The sequence below is a fragment of the Heloderma suspectum genome, chromosome 2 (assembly GCF_057233095.1).
Source record: "Heloderma suspectum isolate Gila_16-S chromosome 2, 16-S_ref, whole genome shotgun sequence".
Taxonomy (NCBI): Eukaryota; Metazoa; Chordata; class Lepidosauria; order Squamata; family Helodermatidae; genus Heloderma; species Heloderma suspectum.
In genome coordinates, this window is record NC_139459.1 from 308,632,023 (window position 1) to 308,655,850 (window position 23,828).

At 45.4% G+C, this 23,828-nt stretch overlaps 1 protein-coding gene across 1 annotated transcript in view; it reads left to right on the plus strand.

Moving 5' to 3' along the window:
- The window catches only part of FAM194C (family with sequence similarity 149 member C), a 107,868-nt gene that overhangs the window by 63,012 nt on the left and 21,028 nt on the right, over positions 1-23,828 (plus strand). Inside the window, exon 16 of the mRNA XM_084829831.1 lies at positions 1,043-1,090. Coding sequence (XP_084685957.1) covers positions 1,043-1,090 — 48 coding nt within the window. The remainder of the gene's footprint in view (positions 1-1,042; positions 1,091-23,828) is intronic.

Consider the following 23,828-nt stretch of genomic DNA (forward strand, 5'->3'; position numbering starts at 1 on the left):
TGCCCGGTGTTTTTTTTTATTTTACTTATTTTTCTAGGGCTGAATTTGTTTAAAATTCAGGAAAGTAAAAAAATTGGTCTGCAACTCCACGGAATCCATGTGGCTTGGGAAAAGTCAGTCCTCTGTGGAATCTGTGGGTCGGATTCATAGAAATCCAAACTCATTTGATTCCGTTGCAGATTTCTCTGACAGCCCTAGTCCCTAACAATGACCTCAGCAATTGAAAGCAGCAAGCACTAAACCAGGTTTGCAAATCCCAAGACCCACCAAGCTGAATGCAACACACTGGCCTTTTCTTTTGTGGCCTGCCAGGTGCTTAACAATCTCTTAGTTTGTATAGTCTCAGGCTAGGAGCCAAGGGGGGAGTTTATGGAGCCCCTGATGGGATGTCATGCTTGGTTAGTGGATGGGTCACAAATTACATAGGCCTGCACTTAACAAAGTGGGCCAGTGTAGCGTAGTGGTTAGTATGTTGGACTAGGATCAGGAAGACCTGGGTTTGAATCCCCACCCAGCCATGAAACTGACTGGGTGACCTTGGGCCAGTCACACGCACTCAGCCTAACCTACTTCAAAGGACTGTTCTGAAAATAGTATGGGGGGATCATGTATGCCACACTACGCTCATTGGAAGAAGGGTGGGATAAAGAAATGTAATAAATAATAGTAACTACTATTATTAAAGGAAATGGAACCTGCAAGGAAGAAGTGCACGTAAGTGTCTTGAGAGCAATCCAGTGAGATTGATTTGATAACAAGTTTTTGTTATCTATATCTATATTTCTGTATTCTATATTATAATTATATATATGGGTCCCAAGGCAATGGGATGAGCAAAATAGTTACCCAGGAGTATTTTTTTTAAGGTGAGCAGCTATCTGCAACATTGGCTTAAGATAAAATAGAATTTCAAACAATCCATTAAAAATGTACATAATGCATGGCACAAAATAACTAGACATGTTCATTCGATGGCCTTGTAGGCCCCTTCCAACCCTACTATTCTATGATTCTTAAGGATTTTGTTTCTTTTTCCTCCCAGTCCCACAGTCGAATCTCCGAAAAAGGCCTCTTATGAAGCTGCAGAAAGGTTTGTATTCTTCAGGTGGGAGGGATTTGGGGATATGATGATAAACATGTATAACTGAGAGCTATGGGTTTGTTATGAACATAGGAAGCTGCTGCATACAGAGTTGGACCATTGGGTCCATCTAGGCCAATGTTGTCTACTCTGACTGGCAGCATCTCTCTAGGGCCTCAGGGAGAGGTCTTGTCCACCATCTACTACTTGATCCTTTTTCCCCCATCACCTGCTCCTTCAGCCTGGGTTCTTCCGGCTCTGAGCATAAACACGCATATACACACATTCATGTATTTTCTCAAATACGTCAACTGTGTCACTCTAACAAGGAAACGAATGACCATTTTTGTTCAAATGAAACCTCCGTGCTTGTGGCATTTATATTAGTTACACTTTATGTGAATTTGTGAAGGGGTTGCTTCCACACTAGTCCTTTTTTGTGGTATTCAAACACCTTGCCTGCTCATTTATTACTGAGAATCCAGATGATGTTCCTCCCAAACCATGGCATTTCTGTGCTTTTTCTATGGTCATCCTGCTTCTTTATGTGCTTGGTTTTCTAGCACCCTTGCATTGCAAGCTTTCAGGTGTGAGCTGGTGTCATGTCCTTACTAGATTGGTTTGAAGGTGTCATGCTTGCTAACACACATCTGGACCTATTTTCCGTGTTCAGAAAATAAATCCCTCAGGAGCAATGAATGAGCTGGAGTGATTTAGTCTGGCACTAGGGGAGCCCTTTCCTTTTGTGGCCCTGGGCTCTATTCCTGCTGGAGGACAGGCTGCTGTCAGTCTGGTAAAGCTGGCCCAGAAACTAGCTTGATTTGTCTCTTTAACAGAGGTGTGGTGTGGGTAACTGAGGATCTTAGACCTGGATAGCGAAGCATCTCAGTAAAGCTCCCAGAAGGGAAAGCAGAACTGAGGCACTGGGACGTAACCCAGGAAAGTAGTTCTATCAAACAACCGTGATCGACAAGATCACAGTCAAGTTACAAAAGGCTATCCCAGAAGTGAGGGAGAAAGAGTGAGAGAGCAGCAGCAAGTCAAGCATACCTGTGTGGTGGTGCCTCTCTCTCTCTGTGTCTCTCTCACAGGAGAGAGTGAGGTGGCAGAGTGAGAGGAAAAGGAGAATAAAGGGGGAGAATAAACCGGTCGGGCAGAAGGCAAAACGGGGAGTGCAAGGACTTTGGTCTTACCTTATCCTCAATCTGCTGAGATGATAGAGTAAAAGAAGGGAATATCTCTCAGTGGATTACTAAACCCAAGATAGGTGTCCCCAGGCCACAGTAAGAGGTCCCACTGAGCAGATGGCTCTCCTCTCCTCTTTTCTGCCTCCTCCACATGGGAACTAGACAATGCTGTAATTTCTACAGAATAAGGCTAGTGCTAGTATACCATTAACCTCCCTCCCCACCTGCAATGTCTTGTCATTTGGAAGTATCTGTGGTGATCATCTAACAGGAGCACTAGTTGAGTTCTGCTGTAGTTACTCAGTGCCCAGTTTCCACACGACTTACAGGGCATTCACACCTTCAGTGGGAGGACTGGTAGCCAGTCTGTGGCAGGGTTCCTACTGTTGAGCGACTGGCTGATATGACAAGAGGCAATAATCCATGATGGCTGCCTTAATCATGCAATAACAGTTTATAACCTGAACATGGAAACTGTATAGTTATGCAGGGCTGTCTGCAATTACCCTGTGGTGGGCATAAAGGCCACTTCACATGTTACAATATCTAACTGGTATGTATGTTCAGTACTAAATGCACCCATGGTGTTCCCAGGAATATATGGGCATCAGAAATGTAAAAGAACTTTCTGTGCCTTGCATGTACTCACCAGAGGCATCCTTGGCATCTCCAGTTAAAGGATCTCGGGCCGGGGAAATTGACCGAGATCTTGAACTCTTGCAGTCAAAATAGACTGTCCTGGATTAAACAGACCTTAACCTGAGGTTGAGGTTGAGTCTAGACCAACCTTCCCCAACCTGGGGCCCTCCAGATGCTTCAGATTACAGCACCCATCATTTCCAGCCAGCATGTCCAAAGGGGAAGTCTGGTCTAGTAGAAGAGTGAAGAGGCCACATTTTCAGAACAATATGCATGTCTCCTCAGAAGTAAGTCCCACTGAGTTCAATGGGCTTCCTCCTAGGTAAGTGAGTATAGTACCGCAGCCTATATCTGCAAGAATCCCCTTTGAATAGGATGTCTTAGTACAGTTCTTTAAACTTTAAAGGGCCGTGCACACAGAAACCTAATTATGCATTCATAATAAATTGTGCAGACTAAATTTGTTTATATTTACTTTGCATAATGCATTTTACTTCCAAGAATTGTTTTCAAGTTTTTTCTTACCAGACAGCAGTGAGAGGGCAAGGGGGAAAGAATAATATGAAGATAGTAGATTAGTTGGAGGAGGCTATGGGGACTCGAGTTTTAAATGGCATTTGTAGTTTACTTCTTCATTAATAGACATGCAGCCCACCAGCCATTTTTTGGTAAGCTTTGCTTACCAAACTTCAAAAGAAGTAAAGAAAACACGACCAGCTCTATGACATCAGTTGCCTTAAAATGGAAACCAGAGTTCAGAATTTTACAAAGGATGTGTCGATGGGGCACTTAGCTTCACATAATGATGTCCGCGACTGCCATATGTTACTAAGGTTTCCAATAAGATGCGATAATTGGCCTTACCATAAATTTACAATGCAATCTTCTCCCTTCATTTCCCCCTGTATTTAGTTTGTATATTGCCAAGATTAAGGAGCTTCCACCTGAGGAACAGCCTTCCATTGAGGATAACAAAAAGGCAGAGAAGTCGAAGCATGTCAGCAGTGCGAGAAAAAAACCAAAGAAATAGCACAATGAGACTTGAAGGAGGGTGTTGTTGTTTGGTTATTTTTGGTATTATACCGATATACACACACATATTTAATGTACCCTCAAATGTAGATCTACATGCAGCTAACTCAACTGTATTCGTTATAAAGCAAGACCTGAAAGGTCTTGTTACAGACAGCCTTGATTTCTTTCCATACAGAAGTTTGTCTTTCTAAAACACTGGAAATTGGTTTCCCAAATAGCTAAGAAAAGTCCTATGAGAAATCATGTGCCTCAAATGCCTGCCTCAACAGTGTCCCAAAGCCTCAAGAAATCTTTGCAGTGGAAGCAGGGGATGTGGTCAAACGAATCTCATCGCATGTGGAAATATGTAATAAGAATAGCAAGAAGGCAAGTTACACAGGAAGGCAGGGCAGGGGAAGCAAAGAGAAAAGAATGACTGGATGTGTCAAAACAAGAAAAGTGGAAAAGCATTAAGGTAGAGCTAGAAGGGAATTTACCTTTTTAGGTCCCTTGTGCAAATGAGAGGCAGAACGAGGGTTACGTTACGTTAATTGTGTAGCATGTCGCCGAACCTATTCTTTTTTTACTCAAGAGTAAGTGTGCTTATCTCCAATTCGGATCAGGACTGCTGCACACTAGGAGGGGAGAATTAAGCCTTCACCACCCATTTGCTTCCTGAAATTCACCCCCTTGCGTGGGGATTTTTAAAAAAGAAAAAAACAGCCTCCATTGACTTCAATTGATTTTTTTTTTCTTGTTTAAATCCCCAAGTTTGGGGGAGGGGCTAATTCTACCTTCCCAGTGTGTGCCAGTCCTGATCCAAATTGGACCCATACTCACTTACTCTCAATTTTTTTTTTTTAAGGTACAGCTACATGCTACGCAATTAACGTAACATGTAGTTTGACCCTGAGAGTATGGATTGCGTGGAGTTGGACTAGCTGAAGTTTAGAGACTGGTGTTCTATTCCCACGAAGATGCATGTTGGGAAGCCAAGGATGTGCTGTGTGGTTGGACGTTAGTTTTAGGCCAGAGGGGCCAGTTTACCAGAATCAAGGAGTAAAGCTTTTCTTGCACATCAGACTGCCTGGGGGCAGGGCTAGGATTTGCATGACCCAAATTATACAATTGATGTGTACAAAATGAGCATGCTAGGGAAGAATGGTTCAGCCTTAGCATCCTCCTTCATATGCTATTTTTCTATTTGTTGGGCGGGGGAGGGTGTTACTTCTGCATGGGGGAGCATTCAAACACATAGTCTCCCCTCCGCCACCTCCCTCCTCACACCCTAAAATGTTACAGTTAAAGGTAAAGCTTTAGCATTCAATTCTGCTAAATGGATAGATTGGTCACCACAATGAAGTGGTCTCCTCCTCTGTCGTATTCATGTGTTAATGTAATCCAGATCCTGCTCAGGACCATATTGCAGTGACTCTGAACATTCAGAAATGAGAATAAGCTGTGCCCAGTTTACAGTGCACCAACTGCAGGCAAGGTACCACTACCTCATTCTAGATGCAGCTAAGTTGGGCTTCCTGTGGAAATGCACAACAGCAACAAACATCTTACTATGCACATTTAATTTATTTAATGCTGGTAGTTTTCCGATGCTTCTGTATTTCTCTCCCCTGTACTATACTGAAAGTAATGTGTTATCAAGTGACTGGAGGCTTTTTTTAGGGTGCCAGAGCTTCTGAATCACCCCAAGATTCATGAGTGAGACTAGGTCAAGCTTCCTTTCAGCCTGGGGCCTAATTCATGCAGCTACCACCAATTCTTTCCTTTCACCAATGTGGGTTCTTGGTGAGCCTAAAAAATATAGAGATGAGCTAATGTAGCTCTGTGCACACCGTTCCTATATACCCTAGGTGGCCTTCTTTATGTTCTCAGGGGTAAGGTATTTTTAGAAATGGCTACACTTTGTGGTTTGTCAAGAGCTCTAAACAACACGGGAGGGGGAAGCATCTCGTAAAGAACAGTCAGTTTTGTTTAGGACACTAGAACCTAAATGCAGGCTTGTCAAAAAGAAGTGCAGACTGGCCTTCTTACTAATTTAGAATGTATTTAGATGATACATTCTGTACATCAGGGTGCAAGACTTAGAGCATGCCATTTTCATCCTGAGATTTAAATTGGTTTGTGATGTAGTTAGATCAGGAGGTGGGGAAGCTGTGGCCCTCCATATGATGTTGGACTACAACCCCCATCATCCCTGACAATTGTCCATGCTGACTGGGGCTGATAGACGTCACAGTCCAGCAATAGCTAGAGGGCCACAGCTCCCCTATCCATCCAGTAGGCAGAGTGCTGGACTTGGCCAAGGAGACCTAAACGTCAAATCCCTGCTCATGGTACTGATGGGGAGAACTTATGCCAGCTCTGCAGAGGAGCTGAGATAATAAAATGGAATGATCCCCTACCTGCCACTCTGAGCAGGGAGGAAGAGTGGGGAGCACATCTGACAATTAAAAATCTATGAAAATAAAGCCTGCACTGGCTACAATGTACATTCAATTTCTCTTCCACCTCCTATCTCACATTAACAATACATGGCACAACCGCATACAAGATGCTCAAGGGTGCATTTAAGCCTTATGTGAAAATTTCCTTAGAATTTCAGGGTGTCTCTATAGGTTTATCTAAATCCTTTCAGAGAACAAAGCTCAATCTCGGTTTCTTAGCCAGCAGATATGTAATGGGTATGCCTGATGCTGGTCAAATAAGAAGTCACAGCTAACAAACCAATGTTAGTAAAGCAAATCCGTTACAAAGGGAAAATGTTCTTTGAAGTAGGACGTGTCATGACCTCATATCGACAATGGATTGATTTTTAGGACCCAGCTGAAATTCCAGATCTAACAATGAACTTATTTAGTATGAGGCTTAAACACTGAGGTAGCCAGAAAGGGACAGGACAGCTTTAGAGTCTTATTAATCCAAGTGTTGCCAAGAGACTGATTCAGATCTTTGACAGTAAAGCTCCAATTTAGGTTTAAAAGGAAAGGTACAGAATATGTCATGATAAGTTCAATATACATTCAGAAACAAAGGACAGTTTTAGTACTTGGGCACAAACCTTTGACCTTAAGCAAGTTGTACAATCAAAATGTCTGCAAAATTAGCATACCGTAAAGGCAAGTTTTTACAATATTTACATTCTGTTATGTATATGTACATATACATTTTCAGTTATATTTATGGTTATTCATGTTGTAAAACAAAGGTATGAGGTATGTTTCTGAGGTTGCAAAGCAAAGCTCTAAGTTCCCTCTGCCAAGACTGGGATTTTTCTGTTCTGATTTTCTTTGTTTTTGGTTCATCACCTTTCAATAAAGCAAGCAAGTGTTGGATGTAATAGGTTTGTAACAAAGTGTCCCCTAGAGGCTGTAATAAATTAATATGGGTCTGAAAATTGCTAGAGTTAAAGTGACATTTTATTAGACTTGCTGTCTATGTCTTTCCCATGCAGACTCATTCTCATTATCTAGAAGACACTGCATGAATTTGGCATAACTCATGTCATATGAATTCTGTACAAAAAGAAAATTAGCAAGAAGACTAGATGGCTATATTAGATCATAGGGGTATAGGTATTATATTGCTGTGCTTTGCTTTGCTTTCTCTTAAGAGCCTGTCATTATGGAACCCATCAAATGCTCCACAGTAAACTAGAAAGACGCACCTGGTTCCAGCATAAGAACTGTCTCGCTTGGATCAGTCTGTCTAGGCCAGCTTATTGTCTGTAAGAGTGGTGCTCCTGGGAAGGTTAGCAGCAGCTGTAGCAATTTCTGTGATCTCTGGACCTCCTAAAGTAAGGTTAAAATATTGTGGAAATGGTTCCTGCTGAGGTTTATGAGTGCCTGGCCTATGCATTACATGCTGCTCAGGAAGAGACCAGTCCCACCACTCTTCGCTGTTTTCTTCACTCAAATATGTATCTGTACGTTCATTGTGCTTGCAAGATGCTCTTCTTTTTGGAGCAACTTGTACTGTTTTTGTATAATTAGAGGGGTTTTTTAATCACCTTAGATGGGCTTGAAGGGGGTGTTGCCACACAAATTGACAGTGTGCCCCCATCTCCCCTTCATGACCTTGTAAAAGATTGTAGGGTGCACAGTCAAGTTGGCTGGGGAGCTGTCCATGGTAGAAAGCACTTGGAAGCCTAGAATTGCTTGCTGCTTCTGGTTGGTCATTAGCCCTTGAATTGTGTGGCCCTTGGCAATGACTTGTCTGGCTGAACCAATCCTGGCTTTAAAGAGTAAGCAAAATTCTAGATATTACAAATAAATCCATCTTCCTTTAAAATAGCACATGGTGAACAGAAAGAGCTTCATGAATCCAGAGGAATGGATCAAGGGGGACCATTAACATTTTCTACAGGCTGCTGTGCTGGGAAAAAGGTATATCAACCATGATCATGGCAGGCTACATCACTTCTCCCAAACAGGGACACTTGCAATCTGTGCTACCTGGTTACATGCCCCTTATAAATGGGACCTAATTCTGCTGGATAGAGAATGCAGCTTACTGCCTCAGCAGCTCAAATCCATCTGGATCCCTTCCTGGCCATATGTTCTCCACAGAGAGAGGATTAATTTATCTTGGAAAAATCTTTGGTGTATAACTAATTTTAGCTGCCACTTAAGACAGCACTGAAAGCATCTCAAACATGCTAAGTTTGTACAAGTGGGACCTGCAACAAAATGTTGCAGTGTAGAATGCTGTTGTTCAGGGTTCCAGCTAGTCACACCTTCTCTGAGGATACTCCATTCCACCAGCCTGTTTTCCTCCCCTGCAACAGCCAGTCAGCATTCCATGCCCACTGAGCATGCACAGTCTTCACTGAGCTGGTTCTGGACACCCCCCCCAACTTAGGGTGCCCCATTCCCCACTAATGATGGGGGGATTACTTCTGCAAACCTTGAGGCTCACCAAGCCTGCTAATACCTCCCTGTTGTGCATGGATGGTGCCATTTCGGTTACATAAGGATCCACTCTTAGGGAATGAGTTCACTATTAGTATATAAGACAGTGTTCTAAAATCATCAAGGGATTTAGATAGTGTGGGAGTGAAGGCTTACTCAGTTAAACCTAAACCCAAATATTTGACATAGGACACGGAGATGATTTGGGTGGAGAAGTTTGATACCCTCCAATGGCATCTTTTTAATCACTGCATTGTACTACCCATTTCTTTACTAGGTTTCTGATTTGTTGTTGTTCAGTCATTAAGTCGTGTCCGACTCTTCATGACCCCATGGAGCATAGCACACCAGGCCTTCCTGTCCTCCGCTCTCTCCCAGAGTGTGCTCAGGTTCATATGCATTGCATCGGTAGGGATGGCGGAGAATTTCTCCCCGAAACTTCGGAGGGCCGAGCGCCAACGTGTTCGGCCCCCCGAACAAGTTTCGGGGAGAAATTCTCCGCCCCCCGCACCCCCCCCGGGACGGGACTTACATTTGCCGAATGTCCCTCCCGGCGGCGGGTCCGGCCGGCGGTTCGGCGGGTGTTCATCCGGGGCAGGAGCGGCAGCCGGTCTTTTGACCGGATGCCGCCACCGCCATTCCAATCAAAGGAAAAAAAAAAACGCCCCCGTGATAGGCTACGTGACGATTAATGTAGCCTATCATGGCTGACTTTGCAGATCTAGCCATGATAGGCTACGTTAATCGTCACATAGCCTATCACGGGGGCGTTTATTTTTTTTTTAAAAAAAATTTGAGTTCGCAGCCGGGCGAGGCGAGGCGCCTCCTCCCCAGCCTGAATTTCGGCCGGGCGAGGCGGGAAGCCTCCCCCCCGGCCTGAACTTCGCGGGGGGAGCAGCGAAGCGCATCCCCCCCACCACGAAAAACTTTGAGGACAGGTAAGTGAGTTTCGTCCACCCCTATGCATCGGTGATGCTATGTAGCCAACTCATCCTCTGCCGTCCCCTTCTCCTTTTGCCTTCAATCTTTCCCAGCATCAGAGTCTTTTCCAGTGACTTTTCTTTTCGCATTAGGTGGCCAAAATATTTGAGCTTCAGCTTCAGTATCTGCCCTTCCAATGAGCAGTCAGGGTTGACTTCCTTTAGGATCGACTGATTTGACCTCCTTGCAGTCCAGGGGACTCGTAAGAGTCTTCTCCAGCACTACAGCTCAAAAGCATCAATTCTTCGTCGCTCAGCCTTCCTTATAGTCCCGCTGTCACAGCCATACGTTACTACAGGGAAAACCATAGCTTTGATTATACGAACCTTTGTCGGCAAGGTGATGTCTCTGCTTCTTACTATGCTGTCTAGGTTTGCCATAGCTTTCCTCCCAAGGAGCAAACGTCTTTTAATTTCATGGCTACAGTCACCGTCTGCGGTGATCTTGGAGCCCAAGAAAATACAACCTGTCACTGCTTCCATTTCTTCCCCTTCTATATGCCAGGAAGTGATGGGGCCAGATGCCATGATCTTAGTTTTGTTAATGTTGAGTTTCAAACCAGCATTTGCACTCTCCACTTTCACCCTCAACAAGAGGCTCTTTAGATCCTCTTCGCTTTCTGCCATTAGGGTGGTATCGTCTGCATATCTGAGGTTGTTGATAATTCTCCCGGCAATCTTAATTCCAACCTGTGATTCATCCAACCCGGCGTTTCTCATGATGTACTCTGCATATAAGTTAAATAAGCAAGGCGACAAAATACAGCCTTGTCGTACTCTTTTCCCAACTTTGAACCAATCGGTTGTTCCATGTCCGGTTCTTACTGTTGCTTCTTGACCCTCGTACAGGTTTCTCAGGAGACAGGTAAGGTGGTCTGGTACTCCCATCACTTTCAGAATTTGCCAGAGTTTGTTGTGATCCACACAATCAAAGCCTTTAGAATAGTCAATAAAGAAGAAATAGATGTTTTTCTGGAATTCTCTTGCTTTCTCCATGATCCAGCGAATGTTGGCGATTTGATATCTAGTTCCCCTGTCTCCAAAACCCAGCTTGTACTTCCAGTAGTTCTCGGTTCACATACTGCTGAAGCCTAGCTTGTAGGATTTTGAGCATCACTTTGCTGGCATGTAGTTTGAACATTCTTTGGCATTGCCCTTCTTTGGAAATGGAATGTAAACTGACCTTTTCCAGTCTTGTGGCCACTGTTGAGTGTTCCAAATCTGTTGGACTATTGAATGCAGCACTTTAACAGCATCATCTTTTAGGATTTTAAAGAGCTCAGCTGGAATACTGTCATCTCCGCTAGCTTTGTTGTTACTAATGCTTCGTAAGGCCCACTTGACTTCACTCTCTAGGATGTCCGGCTCAAGTTCAGTGACCGCACTATCACGGCTATCAGGGACATTCAGATCTTTCCTGTAGAGTTCTTCTGTGTATTCTTTCCACCTCTTCTTAATCTCATCTGCTTCTGTGAGGTCCCTGCTTTCTTTGTCCTTTATCATGCCCGTCTTTGCACAAAACGTTCCCTTGACATCTCCAGTTTTCTTGAGGAGATCTCTAGTCTTTCCCATTCTGTTGTTTTCCTCAATTTCTTTGCATTGTTCATTTAAGAAGGCCTTCCTGTCTCTCCTTGCTATTCTCTGGAACTCTGCATTCAGTTGCGTATATCTTCCCCTTTCTCCCTTGCTTTTTGCTTCCCTTCTTTCCTCAGCTACTTGTAAAGCCTCATCAGGCAGCCACTTGGCTTTCTTGCATTTCTTTTTCTTTGGGATGGATTTCATTGCTGCCTCCTGAACAATGTTACGGACCTCTGTCCATAGTTCCTCAGGCACTCTGTCTATCAGGTCTAATCCCTTAAATCTCTTCCTCACCTCCACTGTATATTCATAAGGGATATGATTTAGGTCATACCTGAATGGTTTAGTGGTTTTCCCTACGTTCTTCAATTTAAGCCAAAATTTTGCAATAAGAAGCTCATGATCTGAGCCACAGTCAGCTCCAGGTCTTGTTTTGACTGACTGTATAGAGCTTCTCCATCTTTGGCTGCAAAGGACATAATCAATCTGATTTCGATATTGACCATCTGGTGATGTCCATGTGTAGAGTCGCCTCTTGTGCTGTTGGAAAAGCGTGTTTGCTATGATCAGCGTGTTCTCTTGGCAAAACTCTATTAGCCTTTGTCCTGCTTCATTTTGTACACCAAGGCCATGCCTTCCTGTTATCCCGGTGATTTCTTGGCTTCCTACTTTAGCATTCCAATCCCCTATGATGAAAACGACATCTTTTTTTGGTGTTCTAGAAGGTGTTGTAGGTCTTCATAGAACCAATCAACCTCAGCTTCTTCAGCATCAGTGGTTGGGGCATAGAGTTGAATTACTGTGATGTTGAATGTTTTGCCTTGGATTCGTACTGAGATCATTCTATCATTTTTGAGTTTGTACCCCAGTACTGCTTTTCCCACCCTTTTATTGACTATGAGTGCTACTCCATTTCTTCTAAGGGATTCTTGCCCACAGTAGTAGATATAATGGTCACCTGAATTAAATTCGCCCATGCCTGTCCATTTTAGTTGGCTGATTCCCAAGGTGTCGATGTTCAATCTTGCCATCTCATGTTTGACCACCTCCAGCTTACCTTGATTCACTGACCTTACATTCCAGGTTCCTAAACAATATTGTTCTTTACAGCATCAGACTTTCTTTTCACCATCAGACACATCCACAGCTCAGTGTCCTTTCGGCTTTGGCCCAGCCGCTTCACTCTTTCTGGCGCTACTTGGAAATTCCTTCTGCTCTTCCCCAGTAGTATATTGGATACCTTCTGACCTGAGGGGCTCATCTTCCGGCATCATATCTTTTAGTCTTGTGATACATTCCATGGGGTTTTCTTGGCAAGAATCCTGGAGTGGGTTGCCATTTCCTTCTCCAGTGGACCACATTTTGTCAGAACTCTCTGCCATGACCTGTCCGTCTTGGGTGGCCCTGCACGGCATAGCTTATGGCTTCACTGAGTTATGCAAGCCCCTTCACCACAACAAGGCAGTGGTCCATGAAGGGGAGGTTTCTGATTGCTGATGTATAAAAAGCTGTAGACACTGTACCTGTTTTAGAGTGCAATCCTACACTTGTCTAGACAGAACAAAGTCTTACACTCGCAGCATGCTCCAGCCAGCATGGCTGGTTGGGGCATGCTGGGAGTTGTAGGACTTTTTTCTGTCTAATCAGGCATAGGATTCCACTCTTAGTGACTAGATCCAGTTTTCTTGCTCTGGTACTAAATAGAGATGGTGAACTCCCTCCTCCCACCTCATTTCTGAACGGGCCCATTCTATCTGAGCTGTTTTTCAACATTCTTTTCTGAGAATTCTCTGAAATCTTGGAAAGACTTGGCTCATTCCACATGCTTCCCTACAAGCCTTCCAGTTTCCCCAGCTTTCCTGTGGCTACTTTCCCTTCTTCCATTCACTGGGAGTCCCCTGCCCCCCCCCACCCACACACACCTTTCCTACAAATGTATATTCCAGCAGTATGGGAGTGGGGGAGGCCGCTCCTTGGGTCTTCATTAGACCCCAAAGTAGGGTGACCACTTATGAATCGCCCCAAAAGAGGAAATGCACCATCAAAAAAGAGGACACTGGTTTGTATATACTAATGTATATCAATAGATGCAAATGTAGAAATTTATTATAATTTAAATAGTAATATAGTACATCTCTTCATAGTGTGGAAGAATATAACCAGGTGACCCATGTGCCTTGATGTGCAGGTGCTGTTGATGACCGAGCTCTTCCTTCTGATGGTTCTTTATCTTTAAACTGGACTTGGACTAGGCAGCCCTTCTAATAGAGAACTTATCCTCTATAAAAGAGGACACTTGAAGAAAAATAATGCAAAATCCATTGCTGGGGAATATGTTTGTTAGGGTGTCTAAATTTTCACCTAATGTAGTTTCTCAGGGCTCAGGAGCCCTAGGAATCCCAGAGCACATTCCTGGTGATAACCCTTTTAGGCCTAATGAAGACCTGAAGAGCAGCCGTACCCTTACTCTTGCTGGAAGGTAACTTTTGAGGAAAGGCAAGAGGGTTCGCTGAGCTTATTTTTTGAGCCTAGCTGATATTCAAAGGGATTAGTTCACAGTGGGTGCTTGCGTGAGGGTTTCCCACCCACCTCTAGTTCTGAAACTCATTAACAACCTTCCCTGCCCAGGTGGACTCCAGATATTATGGACTTCAACTCCCATCAGCCCCAGCCAGCATGGCCAATAGTCAGGAAGGCTGGGAGTCTCAGTCTAAAACATCTGGAAGGCATCATTTTAGGGAAGGCTGCTCTACGACCTCACGTGTGTGAGATCAAATTATTTCCCTGTCATTTAATGAATGGTGAAATGATGACATTCAGAGTAAAAATGTGTATGGCACTCACGCACGCATGCACACGCACACACATTATGCTACTCCCACATAGAAGTATGCATTTTCTAGGGATTTTGTTGTTGTTCAGTCGTTCAGTCGTGTCCGACTCTTCGTGACCCCATGGACCATAGCACGCCAGGCCTTCCTGTCCTGCGCTCTCTCCCGGAGCGTGCTCAAGTTCATATTCATTGCATCGGTGATGCTATCTAGCCATCTCATCCTCTGCCGTCCCCTTCTCCTTTTGCCTTCAGTCTTTCCCAGCATCAGGGTCTTTTCCAGAGAGTTTTCTCTTTGCATTAGGTGGCCAAAATATTTGAGCTTCAGCTTCAGTATCTGTCCTTCCAATGAGCAGTCAGGGTTGATTTCCTTTAGGATGGACTGATTTGACCTCCTTGCAGTCCAGGGGACTCGTAAGAGTCTTCTCCAGCACCACAGTTCGAAAGCATCAATTCTTCGGCGCTCAGCCTTCCTTATAGTCCAGCTCTCACAGCCATACATTACTACTGGGAAAACCATAGCTTTGATTAGATGGACCTTTGTCGGCAAGGTGATGTCTCTGCTTCTTACTATGCTGTCTAGGTTTGCCATAGCTTTCCTCCCCAGGAGCAAGCGTCTTTTAATTTCATGGCTACAGTCACCGTCTGCGGTGATCTTGGAGCCCAAGAAAGTAAAATCTGTCACTGCTTCCATTTCTTCCCCTTCTATATGCCAGGAAGTGACAGGGCCAGATGCCATGATCTTAGTTTTCTTAATGTTGAGTTTCAAACCAGCTTTTGCACTCTCCTCTTTCACCCTCAACAAGAGGCTCTTTAGATCCTCTTCGCTTTCTGCCATCAGGGTGGTATCGTCTGCATATCTGAGGTTGATAATTCTCCCAGCAATCTTAATTCCAACCTCTGATTCATCCAACCCAGCATTTCTCATGATGTACTCTGCATATAAGTTAAATAAGCAGGGTGACTATATGCAGCCTTGTCGTACTCCTTTCCCAATTTTGAACCACTCAGTTGTTCCATGTCTGGTTCTTACTGTTGCTTTTAACACAAATGATTTTAATAACTGATTTGTGTTGTGTCATATCCAGGCATCTCCATGTTAGTGGTTTATTCATATTGGCTTCTCTGTCTAGAATGTGGAGTTACAGTCACTTTGATGTATAATACAAAAATATCTATTCTCTAGGAATTGGTGGTGTTTAGATAACCCACTAACTAGAAAACATGGTGACACTTGGATGCTGTGATGGTAGAGCGTACCACCACACTGAAAACCCTCCAACTTTGCTTTTCAGTTAGAAACTAGCAATTTTGATATGACATGCTTCTTTTCTCTGATTGTTTTCTTAGAGACTTAGACTGTTGAGAGATCTAGATTAGTCTCATGGATGAAATTACCCAATCAGGGAACTTGCGGTGAATGAGATGATGTAAGAATGCTCTGTAGCCAATCCGTCTTAGGGAGCAATCCTATGGCCGCTTAGTCAGTGGCTAGACGGCCATAGGATACGTGGGCTGGATCTACACTTACCGCCTTTTTTTTGCTTCCAATGAGGTTTCACTGCCCGCCTTTCACACTACACAGTACCCGCCTCAAATTGGAACCGGAATTTCCCACTTCCGTGCTCCCGCTTTCAATACCCCAGTATCCTGGTATTTCCCCTTAATGTGCTCTGATTTTCCGCCTTCGCTACCGTATCCAGTCGTAGTCCCCTCCCCCGCCCATCCATATATGGCAGTGTTTGTATTTCCCTCCTGTCCAATCACAGCTGTCGACGGCCCCATGTCTTCTTCCAGCTACTGATCACATAGCTTCCTCAGCAGCCCCCGTTTCCTCAGCAACAAGCAAAGGGCTGAATGTGTGTGCACTTGTCTGATCTCAGATGCTAAGCAGGGTTGGCCCCGGTCAGTAGTTGGATGGGTGACCGCCTGGGAATCAGGCTTCCTGCACTGAGCAGGGGTTTATTCTATCCCTTCAAATGAGATTAAGTTTTACCCCCTCCTATCCCCCACTGGGGATTTTTTTTAAAAAAATTAAGGCATTATCCTCGCAGAATCGGGGCTTCTCCGCAATGTTTTTTTCTAATTGAGGCATGATCTTCGAAGATTCGAAGTTGTGAAGCTTCACAATTTTGAAGCTTCGAAGATCATGCCTGATTTAGAAAAAAAAAAAACCATCGCGGAGAAGCCCCGATTCTGTGAGGATAACGCCTTAATTTAAAAAAAAAACATCCGCAGCGGGGGATAGGAGTGGGTAAAACTTAATCTCATTTGAAAGGATAGAACAACCCCCTGCTCAGTGCAGGAAGCCTGATTCCCAGGTGGTCGCCCATCCAACTACTGAGCGGGGCTGACCTTGCTTAGCATCCGAGATCAGACAAGCACGCGCAGAAAAACAGCAGGAAAACAGCACAGCGCTTGAGTGTGAACCGAGCTCGTGCATTCGATGAAGCACTGCAATGGGGAAAATGGGTGAGTGTGAATAATCACATTTTAATGCGAGAGCGTTTCACCCGGTGGGACACCGAATTCATTACAATGGCAGGTGCAATGTAGATCAGCCCATGGTTTTCCAGGAACCGACCTCGGAGCCCACACTCCAAGGTTGGTTCCCAGAGAACTGACCTTCCCCCCTCTCAGGCAGTGCAGAATGGCCCCGTGCTCCGCACTCGGAAGAGGAGTGCAGAGCTGCCAAAACGGGGCGTTCTGGGGGGCGTTCTGGGGCAGGGAAGGCAGAAATGCTGGTATGACACATCCTATGTGTCTTCCAGCAGCCTCCTCCCCTGCTCTGCCTTCTCACATCTAGATAGCCAAAATCGGCTGTTTAGACACAAATGCAGGGCAGGAGAAGCACATAGGGAATTATCCCTAACCTGCATTGGTTAGGTGGTCCCCTCCAAGTTCGGAGGCAGCCCGCTATCCTCATAGAATTGTGCCCTTAGTCACCTGATTGCATCAGTGAAGGCGTGTGAGGGGAATGTAAATAAATGAGAGATTGTTTTTTCCAAGGAAGGATAAAACTGGCTGGAAGGGGGAGGTATTTTTTGGTACTGCTGAAAACATTTATGAAAAACTGACCAGTTTTGGCTCAACTCTAGTTCAGCTGCAAGGATATAATTTTGGCACTACAGCCTACAACTGGGAGAGTGGCAAGTGCCCCAGAGAAAAGTGCTTTTTTCCTAGTGTACCTATTTACTCCCTGGTCCAGACACCAGCCCTACAGACTGAGTAGCTCTTGCTAGATGTCTGCCATTTTAGGCACCAGTATAAGCCCTAAACTGATTTTAGTGCTGGAATAGGATTTCATTCAGATATGCAATGTATTGCATTGTCCTTCATTGAAAGCCATTGTATTCAAATTCAGAATGAACTGATGTTTAACAAGAACATGTTTTGGAAGTGCTACCTCCTCAGATTTGAGAGCCAATTAATGCTTTATGGGACAGGCGCCTGGACTGCGTATATAACCAATGTTTCCAGGGGAACATCAGAAAGTGTGAAGGGGAGACAAATGTTTGCCGGGATGATGCATGCGTGTAAGCATGTTGCTAGGGATCTGTGGCCAGCCATAACTCCCCATCTTGTGCCCAGTCTGTGCATCTCAGTGTGTTTACAGATACATACATCTCTACCACTCTTTATGGAGTTCACCATGGCAGATCCAAGTATATGCAACACACAGGAGAGATGCCTGCTATGTACAGCGTGGATAAATGTAAACTGTGGAAACATAAAACTTTGCCATCAAATTCAAATCTCATCCCCCTCTTATCCATGCCCTCCAAATCAGGCAAAAGTCTGAATCTGAAGTTGAAATGCATGCTTTATATTTCAAATATGTTTCAGTCTTCAGGCAGAATCCGACATCTCATGAGTGGAAGACTGCTTGCGTGATGAGAGTTTCTCCTTCTCTTCCCCCTCAAAATCTGCATGTGGGGGACTGGAGTAGGGAGGGGGATCACCCCCTTCCCCATTCCACTAATGGCAGCATGTAATTGGATTCCACCCTTAGAACATAGCTTCGAGTTTTTGATATACATTTCTTTTTGCCAACCCTGCAGAGTGCATCTGGGACACATCTGCAATGCAAAGCCTGCACATCCGATCAAGCATGCAACTTGTATAGCGGGACATTAGGGCTCTGTGCTCCCTGGCATCCATTGTGAACCTGTGCCTTGAAGATGACAGACCAAAGCTATTTATTCATGCAAGTTAGAAGAAAGAGGCCAAGCAAATGCTATGGTTCAAGGGCAATAATGCCCAAGTGATGGATGATCCAAGGGAGGCTGGAGACATTAACCCAATAGAAAAAGATCTGGTGAACAATGAGTCCTCATCTGTGTATGTAGACTCATGCAACCAGGAGGTAAGAAAAACAGTAAAAAGATTTACTGGATGCAATAAGACTGAGCTGAGACAGGGGTAGGAGGGAGAAACCCCAAAAATGCCATTCAGATTTACTAGCTATAATAAGACAGGGGGGGGGGGGGATTAATAGTGGACAGCTACAAAAGATTCATTAATCACAAACACATGGTTCTTGTAACAGCTGTGGAGGAAGTCATCCATTAGGATTTATAGATTACAATGTCATTCCAAAAGGCAGCAAAATCACAGCTGCATCGGCCAGTGTGTCTCTTTTGCTCCTGGATGTCTCGGCCTGATCACAAAAGCTCAGGGCATGGCTGGCCCACACAGACTTTTCAGCCAGAGAGACCAAAGCCTCTTTGTCTCATTTGTCACTTAGGGCCAATTCACACAGGCCCCATTCAGGGGAAATGTAGGAAGGGTGCCAACCAACCAAACTTACCTTCTTGATTCTTTAGTTCTCACCTCCCGATGAAAGAACGCTGAAGCGAGTGTAACTATTTTTCCTTCTTTGCCTCCTTCATTTTGTTGTCTCTCTTCTGTTAACATTAAGATAGCCTTCCCCAACGCAGCATCTTCCAGATGTGTTAGACTACACACCCCATCTCCCCCAGCCACTGTGATCTGGTCGTGCTGACTGTGGGTGATGAGAGTTGTAATCAATCTGGAAGCCGACAGGTTGGGAAAGGCTGATTTTGACTGTAAGCTGTTTTGGTCAGCAATTTGTCTTTTCTACTTACATTATTTTGTCAAGTGTCATGTACAAGGATGGTGTAAATAACAGCAACACCAACAACAGAAGGTTGGATTCAAAGAACCATGAGAAGTGGGGGGGGCGGGGAAGGACTGTTCCACAAGTGCTTGTACGAGTGAGATTAAATGTAGGGCTGTGCGCCACTTAGGCTCTGGAGCTGAATTCCAGGGGGATGCTTTGGGCACCCAGAGCACGTCAGGATCATCCCAAAGCAGGTCAGGTCACTCCAAAGTGCTTTGGCACACTTCGGAGCAATCCAGAACGCCCACCACCCAGCTGTGTGCCCCTTCACCCTGCAGCTGCGCAAGCTCCCTGCTCCGTACCTGGACCCTTGGGACACATGCCAGCAGCCATTGGCCTCTTCGAGGAAGTCACCGTTGCGACTTCCACTATTTCCGGAAATTGAATCCTGTGCAAATGGCAGCTGTGAGGCCATCATGGAAGCAACATTACAGGTGTAAACAACTGTAATATTGTGTACATGGCAGCCTTGTGGCCTCCATTTGCGCAGGATTCAATTTCCGGAAATAGAGGAAGCCGCCAAAACGTCAGCACCCTTGAAGAGGCCACCGGCTGCCAGCACGCATTCCGAGGGTCCAGGTATGGAGCAGGGGGCTTGCATGTCGGGGTGGGCAGAGTCCACTTTGGGTCGGTTGGACCCAAATCCCACTTTGGCCCCGGAGCCCAAAGCAGGTCAGGTAGGACCCAAAGTGGCCTGAAGCAGGCTGGGCCCACCTCAGAAGCCCTGCAGCCGCCTCCGAGGCGGGTGAGGGGTCCCTGCACAGCCCTAATTAAATGCAGTGCTATAATAGGTAGGTCGGGGGTGCAGAAACTCAAGCCTGGGGGCCAAATCAGCTCTCTTGAGATCCCAATCTAGCTCCCTGGGGGTCCCCAAGTTGGCCATGCCCCCTTCCTCTGGCCCCACCCCTCTCTCCAACTACTGATCATTTGGTGACTTCCTGACTTGGGTGCAGTTTCCCCCTGTTCTAAAAGGTGTCTGAAATCTCTTTCCTAAAGCTTAGTTACTGGCCGTAAGAACTTTAAACTAAAATATGTCGGGGGGGGGGTTATAAATATTTTGGGTGTTTTGGCCTGGCCCCTTTTGCATTTGGCCCCACCCACCCCCGGGAGGTGGTGGCCTTCAAAAGCTGGTCTGAAGTGGAATTTGGCTCTTGGGCTGAAGGAGTTCTGGGAAGGCGCTCCAGCAGTTCTTGCTTCCATTTGCACAAGAGGTTGTACAAGGTCTTGTGCAAGTGAGGGTCAAGCTACACCACAATAAATGTATTACATGGTGTGCAGCAAACCTTCCCTTTGTTACTCAGAAGTAAGCATGCGGGGCCCCTATCTAGTTTAAATCCCCCCCCCGAGCCACTTGTTTTCCAACAGGGAGATGTTGGGGGGGGGTTGCCTGGCTTTTCAACCTGGCATACCTTTTCATTTTTAATCCCCCACCGCCTCAGTGAAAGCAATGAGGATGGGGAATTAGCTACAGCAGTTCCAGGTTGGTGTAGCTGAGGGGCCCAACTCATTCCCCTCCTGAGGGAACAGAGCATCTCCCATCCACCCTCACAATGTCGCTTCATGGGTTTCACTTGCGGTTTCATGGTGCTTCTTTTGGTGGGACTACTGCTGGCAGTAGGGATGGGCAGATTACTTACCCCGTTCCGGGCGGGGGCATCCGCTGGGGGGGGAGGCGATCCGTCCCTCCGCCTGGAATCATTCCCAGCTGGCTCCACTCCTCAGCGAGTCCATGGAGCTGCCGGCCGGGCCCACCCACAGCCAGACTTCCGTCCGCTGTCGGGCTGCGGCCACAAATGGCACCATTTGCATCCCTGCTCTTTGCCGTGATAGCCTATGTAAATATATACGTAGCCTATCACGGCTAACTCGGGGATGCAAATGGCAGCCGCTACGCCATTTGTGTCCCTGCTCTTTTCGTGATAGGCTATGTAAATACTTATGTAGCCTATCACGGCTAATGCAGGGAGGCAAATGGCGGCCGCAGACTGGGGCAGCCATTCGCGGCCGCAGACCGGGGCAGCGAACGGACTGGACCGGCCGATGCCAGGTAGGGTCTGTCCCGGGAAAATTCCATGGGGTGGTGGGTGGGACTGCTCTGTTCTGCCACGGACTCCAGGGGGCTGGATTCTAAAGAATCCGGCCTCATTGGAGTCCATGGCAGACTTCTCTAACATCCTTAGCTGGCAGTAGCTTTCTGCCCATGGAACTCCCCGTGGCATTGCTGGGGCCTCCATTATGGTGGAGCCTCCCCCATTACTGGCAGATCTCCTCTTCAACAGCAGAGGTCAGTAGAGGGGCACCTCTGCCAAATCCTAACCCCCTCTAGCAGGCAATACAAGGGGGGTTGAGATTACTTTCTTAAGGTTTCCTGTGGAGACAGTGGCTGTATTTGTAGTTTAGCACACACATGCAGGGCCAAGCATGCTATGTACTCTGAATGAGAAATACAGAGACACCTTAATAACAGATACATAAAGGTTGTGGGTACCAGTTTGTGCGGCGCATTAGTAGGGATGGGAGAACAAGCAATGTTCGAGTTTCTTGAGGTTCTCTGCCTGAAAGCTTTTTTCACCCCATTTGCGTTCCTGAATGCAAGTATCTTTTTTTTCCCAATTGGGAAAAGTGTTAATTTTCTAAAAATGTGCATTTTTCCTAATTGAAAAATGCACATTTTAAAAAATCTTCATTTCCCTCCACCAAAAATTCGCATTTCACCCCATAGGCTAAAGTGTGGAAATGTGAATTGGGGGGGGGATTTGCACAAGTGCACACTTGCACAAATGTGCATTTGTGAAAATGTGCATTTTTGGAAGTACACATTTGCACAAGTGCACACTTTTGAATGCAAACACAAGTTTGGGAAATTGTGAAACTTTCCTAAGAATTGTGTTCCTGCTCATGTTCGTGTTCAGGGTTGCAAATGGGCCATGTTTGCATGATTTGTGAACAGGAACAAAGTTCTCACATCTCTACGGATTACTCACAAATGTGTTGTATTTGAGGGTCTCGTAGTCACTACACTGGCTTTCAATGTTTACAATAATGATGGTACCCATAATAAATACAGATCTATGATAGAAGTCCAATAAGTCTCTTTGGATCTGTTCAATAATTGTGAAAGATGTTCATCAGCAGTAATGAACCACCATATATATTGCTCAAGTAAACGATTGTGAGAATAATTATTTAAAATAATGTAATTTTTCTTTATTAAGTAAAAAGATCTTTTCAATTTGTTCTTCCAACATGGTAAATAATGGGAAGCTCCTACTCAGTGGTAATCAAATTAATAAAGGACGCATAATTCATATTAGCAGTCTGAGCTACATCAAATCTTGAGGAGAGTTGGAATATTGTAGAGTTGTAAGAAGTGCAGAAAAGGGCAACAACAATGATCAAGGGGCTGGAGCAACTCCCCTATGAAGAAAGGTTACAACAACTGGGAGTGTTTAGCTTAGAAAAGAGGTGAGTAAGGGGAGACATGATAGAGGTCTACAAAATTATGCATGGTGTGGAGAAAGTGGATAGGGAGACATTTTTCTCCCTCTCTCATAATTCTAGAACCCAGGGTCATCCCATGAAGCTGATTGGAGGGAGATTCAGGACAGATAAAAGGAAGATCTTCTTCACACAGCACATAGTTAAACTACAGAATTCATTACTGCAAGATGTCATGATGGCTAGGGATATTGCAGGAGTCTGAGAAGGGGGTGAAGTCTGATGGAGTCCCCCCCACTCAGCCTCCTGGACCCCATTCGCTGAGCCACCACCACTTACCTGACCTGCTCACTGAGCACCTGCATGGTCTGCAGTGCCCAGCGGCCTCCCATCCCCTTAGCGAGCTGCCATTTTGCATTAAAATAGCGGCTCGAGGTTTTCTGGATACATAATGCTATGTAAATGGCAGCCGTAAAAGGGCCATTCATGCAACATTACAGGCGTGAATGGTCCATTTACTCCTTTAATGTTGTGTAAATGGCCTTTTTACGGCCGCTATTTACACAACATTACATATCCAGAAACTCCAAGCTGCCATTTTTACGCAAAATGGTGGCTCACTGAAACGATGGGCGGCCCCTGCAGTGCTTGCTGGGCGCCCGTCGGCCACTCCAGCAGCTCGCACGGCGAGCAGGGGCAGGTGGAAGCTCACCGAGCACCCGATGAAACTGGGAGGAGGTGAGTCCATCCATCCATAGTTATGGCCCCCAATTTGGATGGCATTAAAAGGAGATTGGACAAATTCATGGAGGAGAAGGCTATCAATGACAATTAGTCCTGATGGCTATGCACTACCCCTAATACCAGAGGCAGTATACATATATATACCACTTGCTGGGGAACATGGGTGGGAAGGTGCTGTTACACTTATGTCCTGCTTGTGGGTTTCCTGCAGGCAGCTGGTTGGCCACTGTGTGAAGAGAATGCTGGACTAGATGGACTTTGGTCTGATC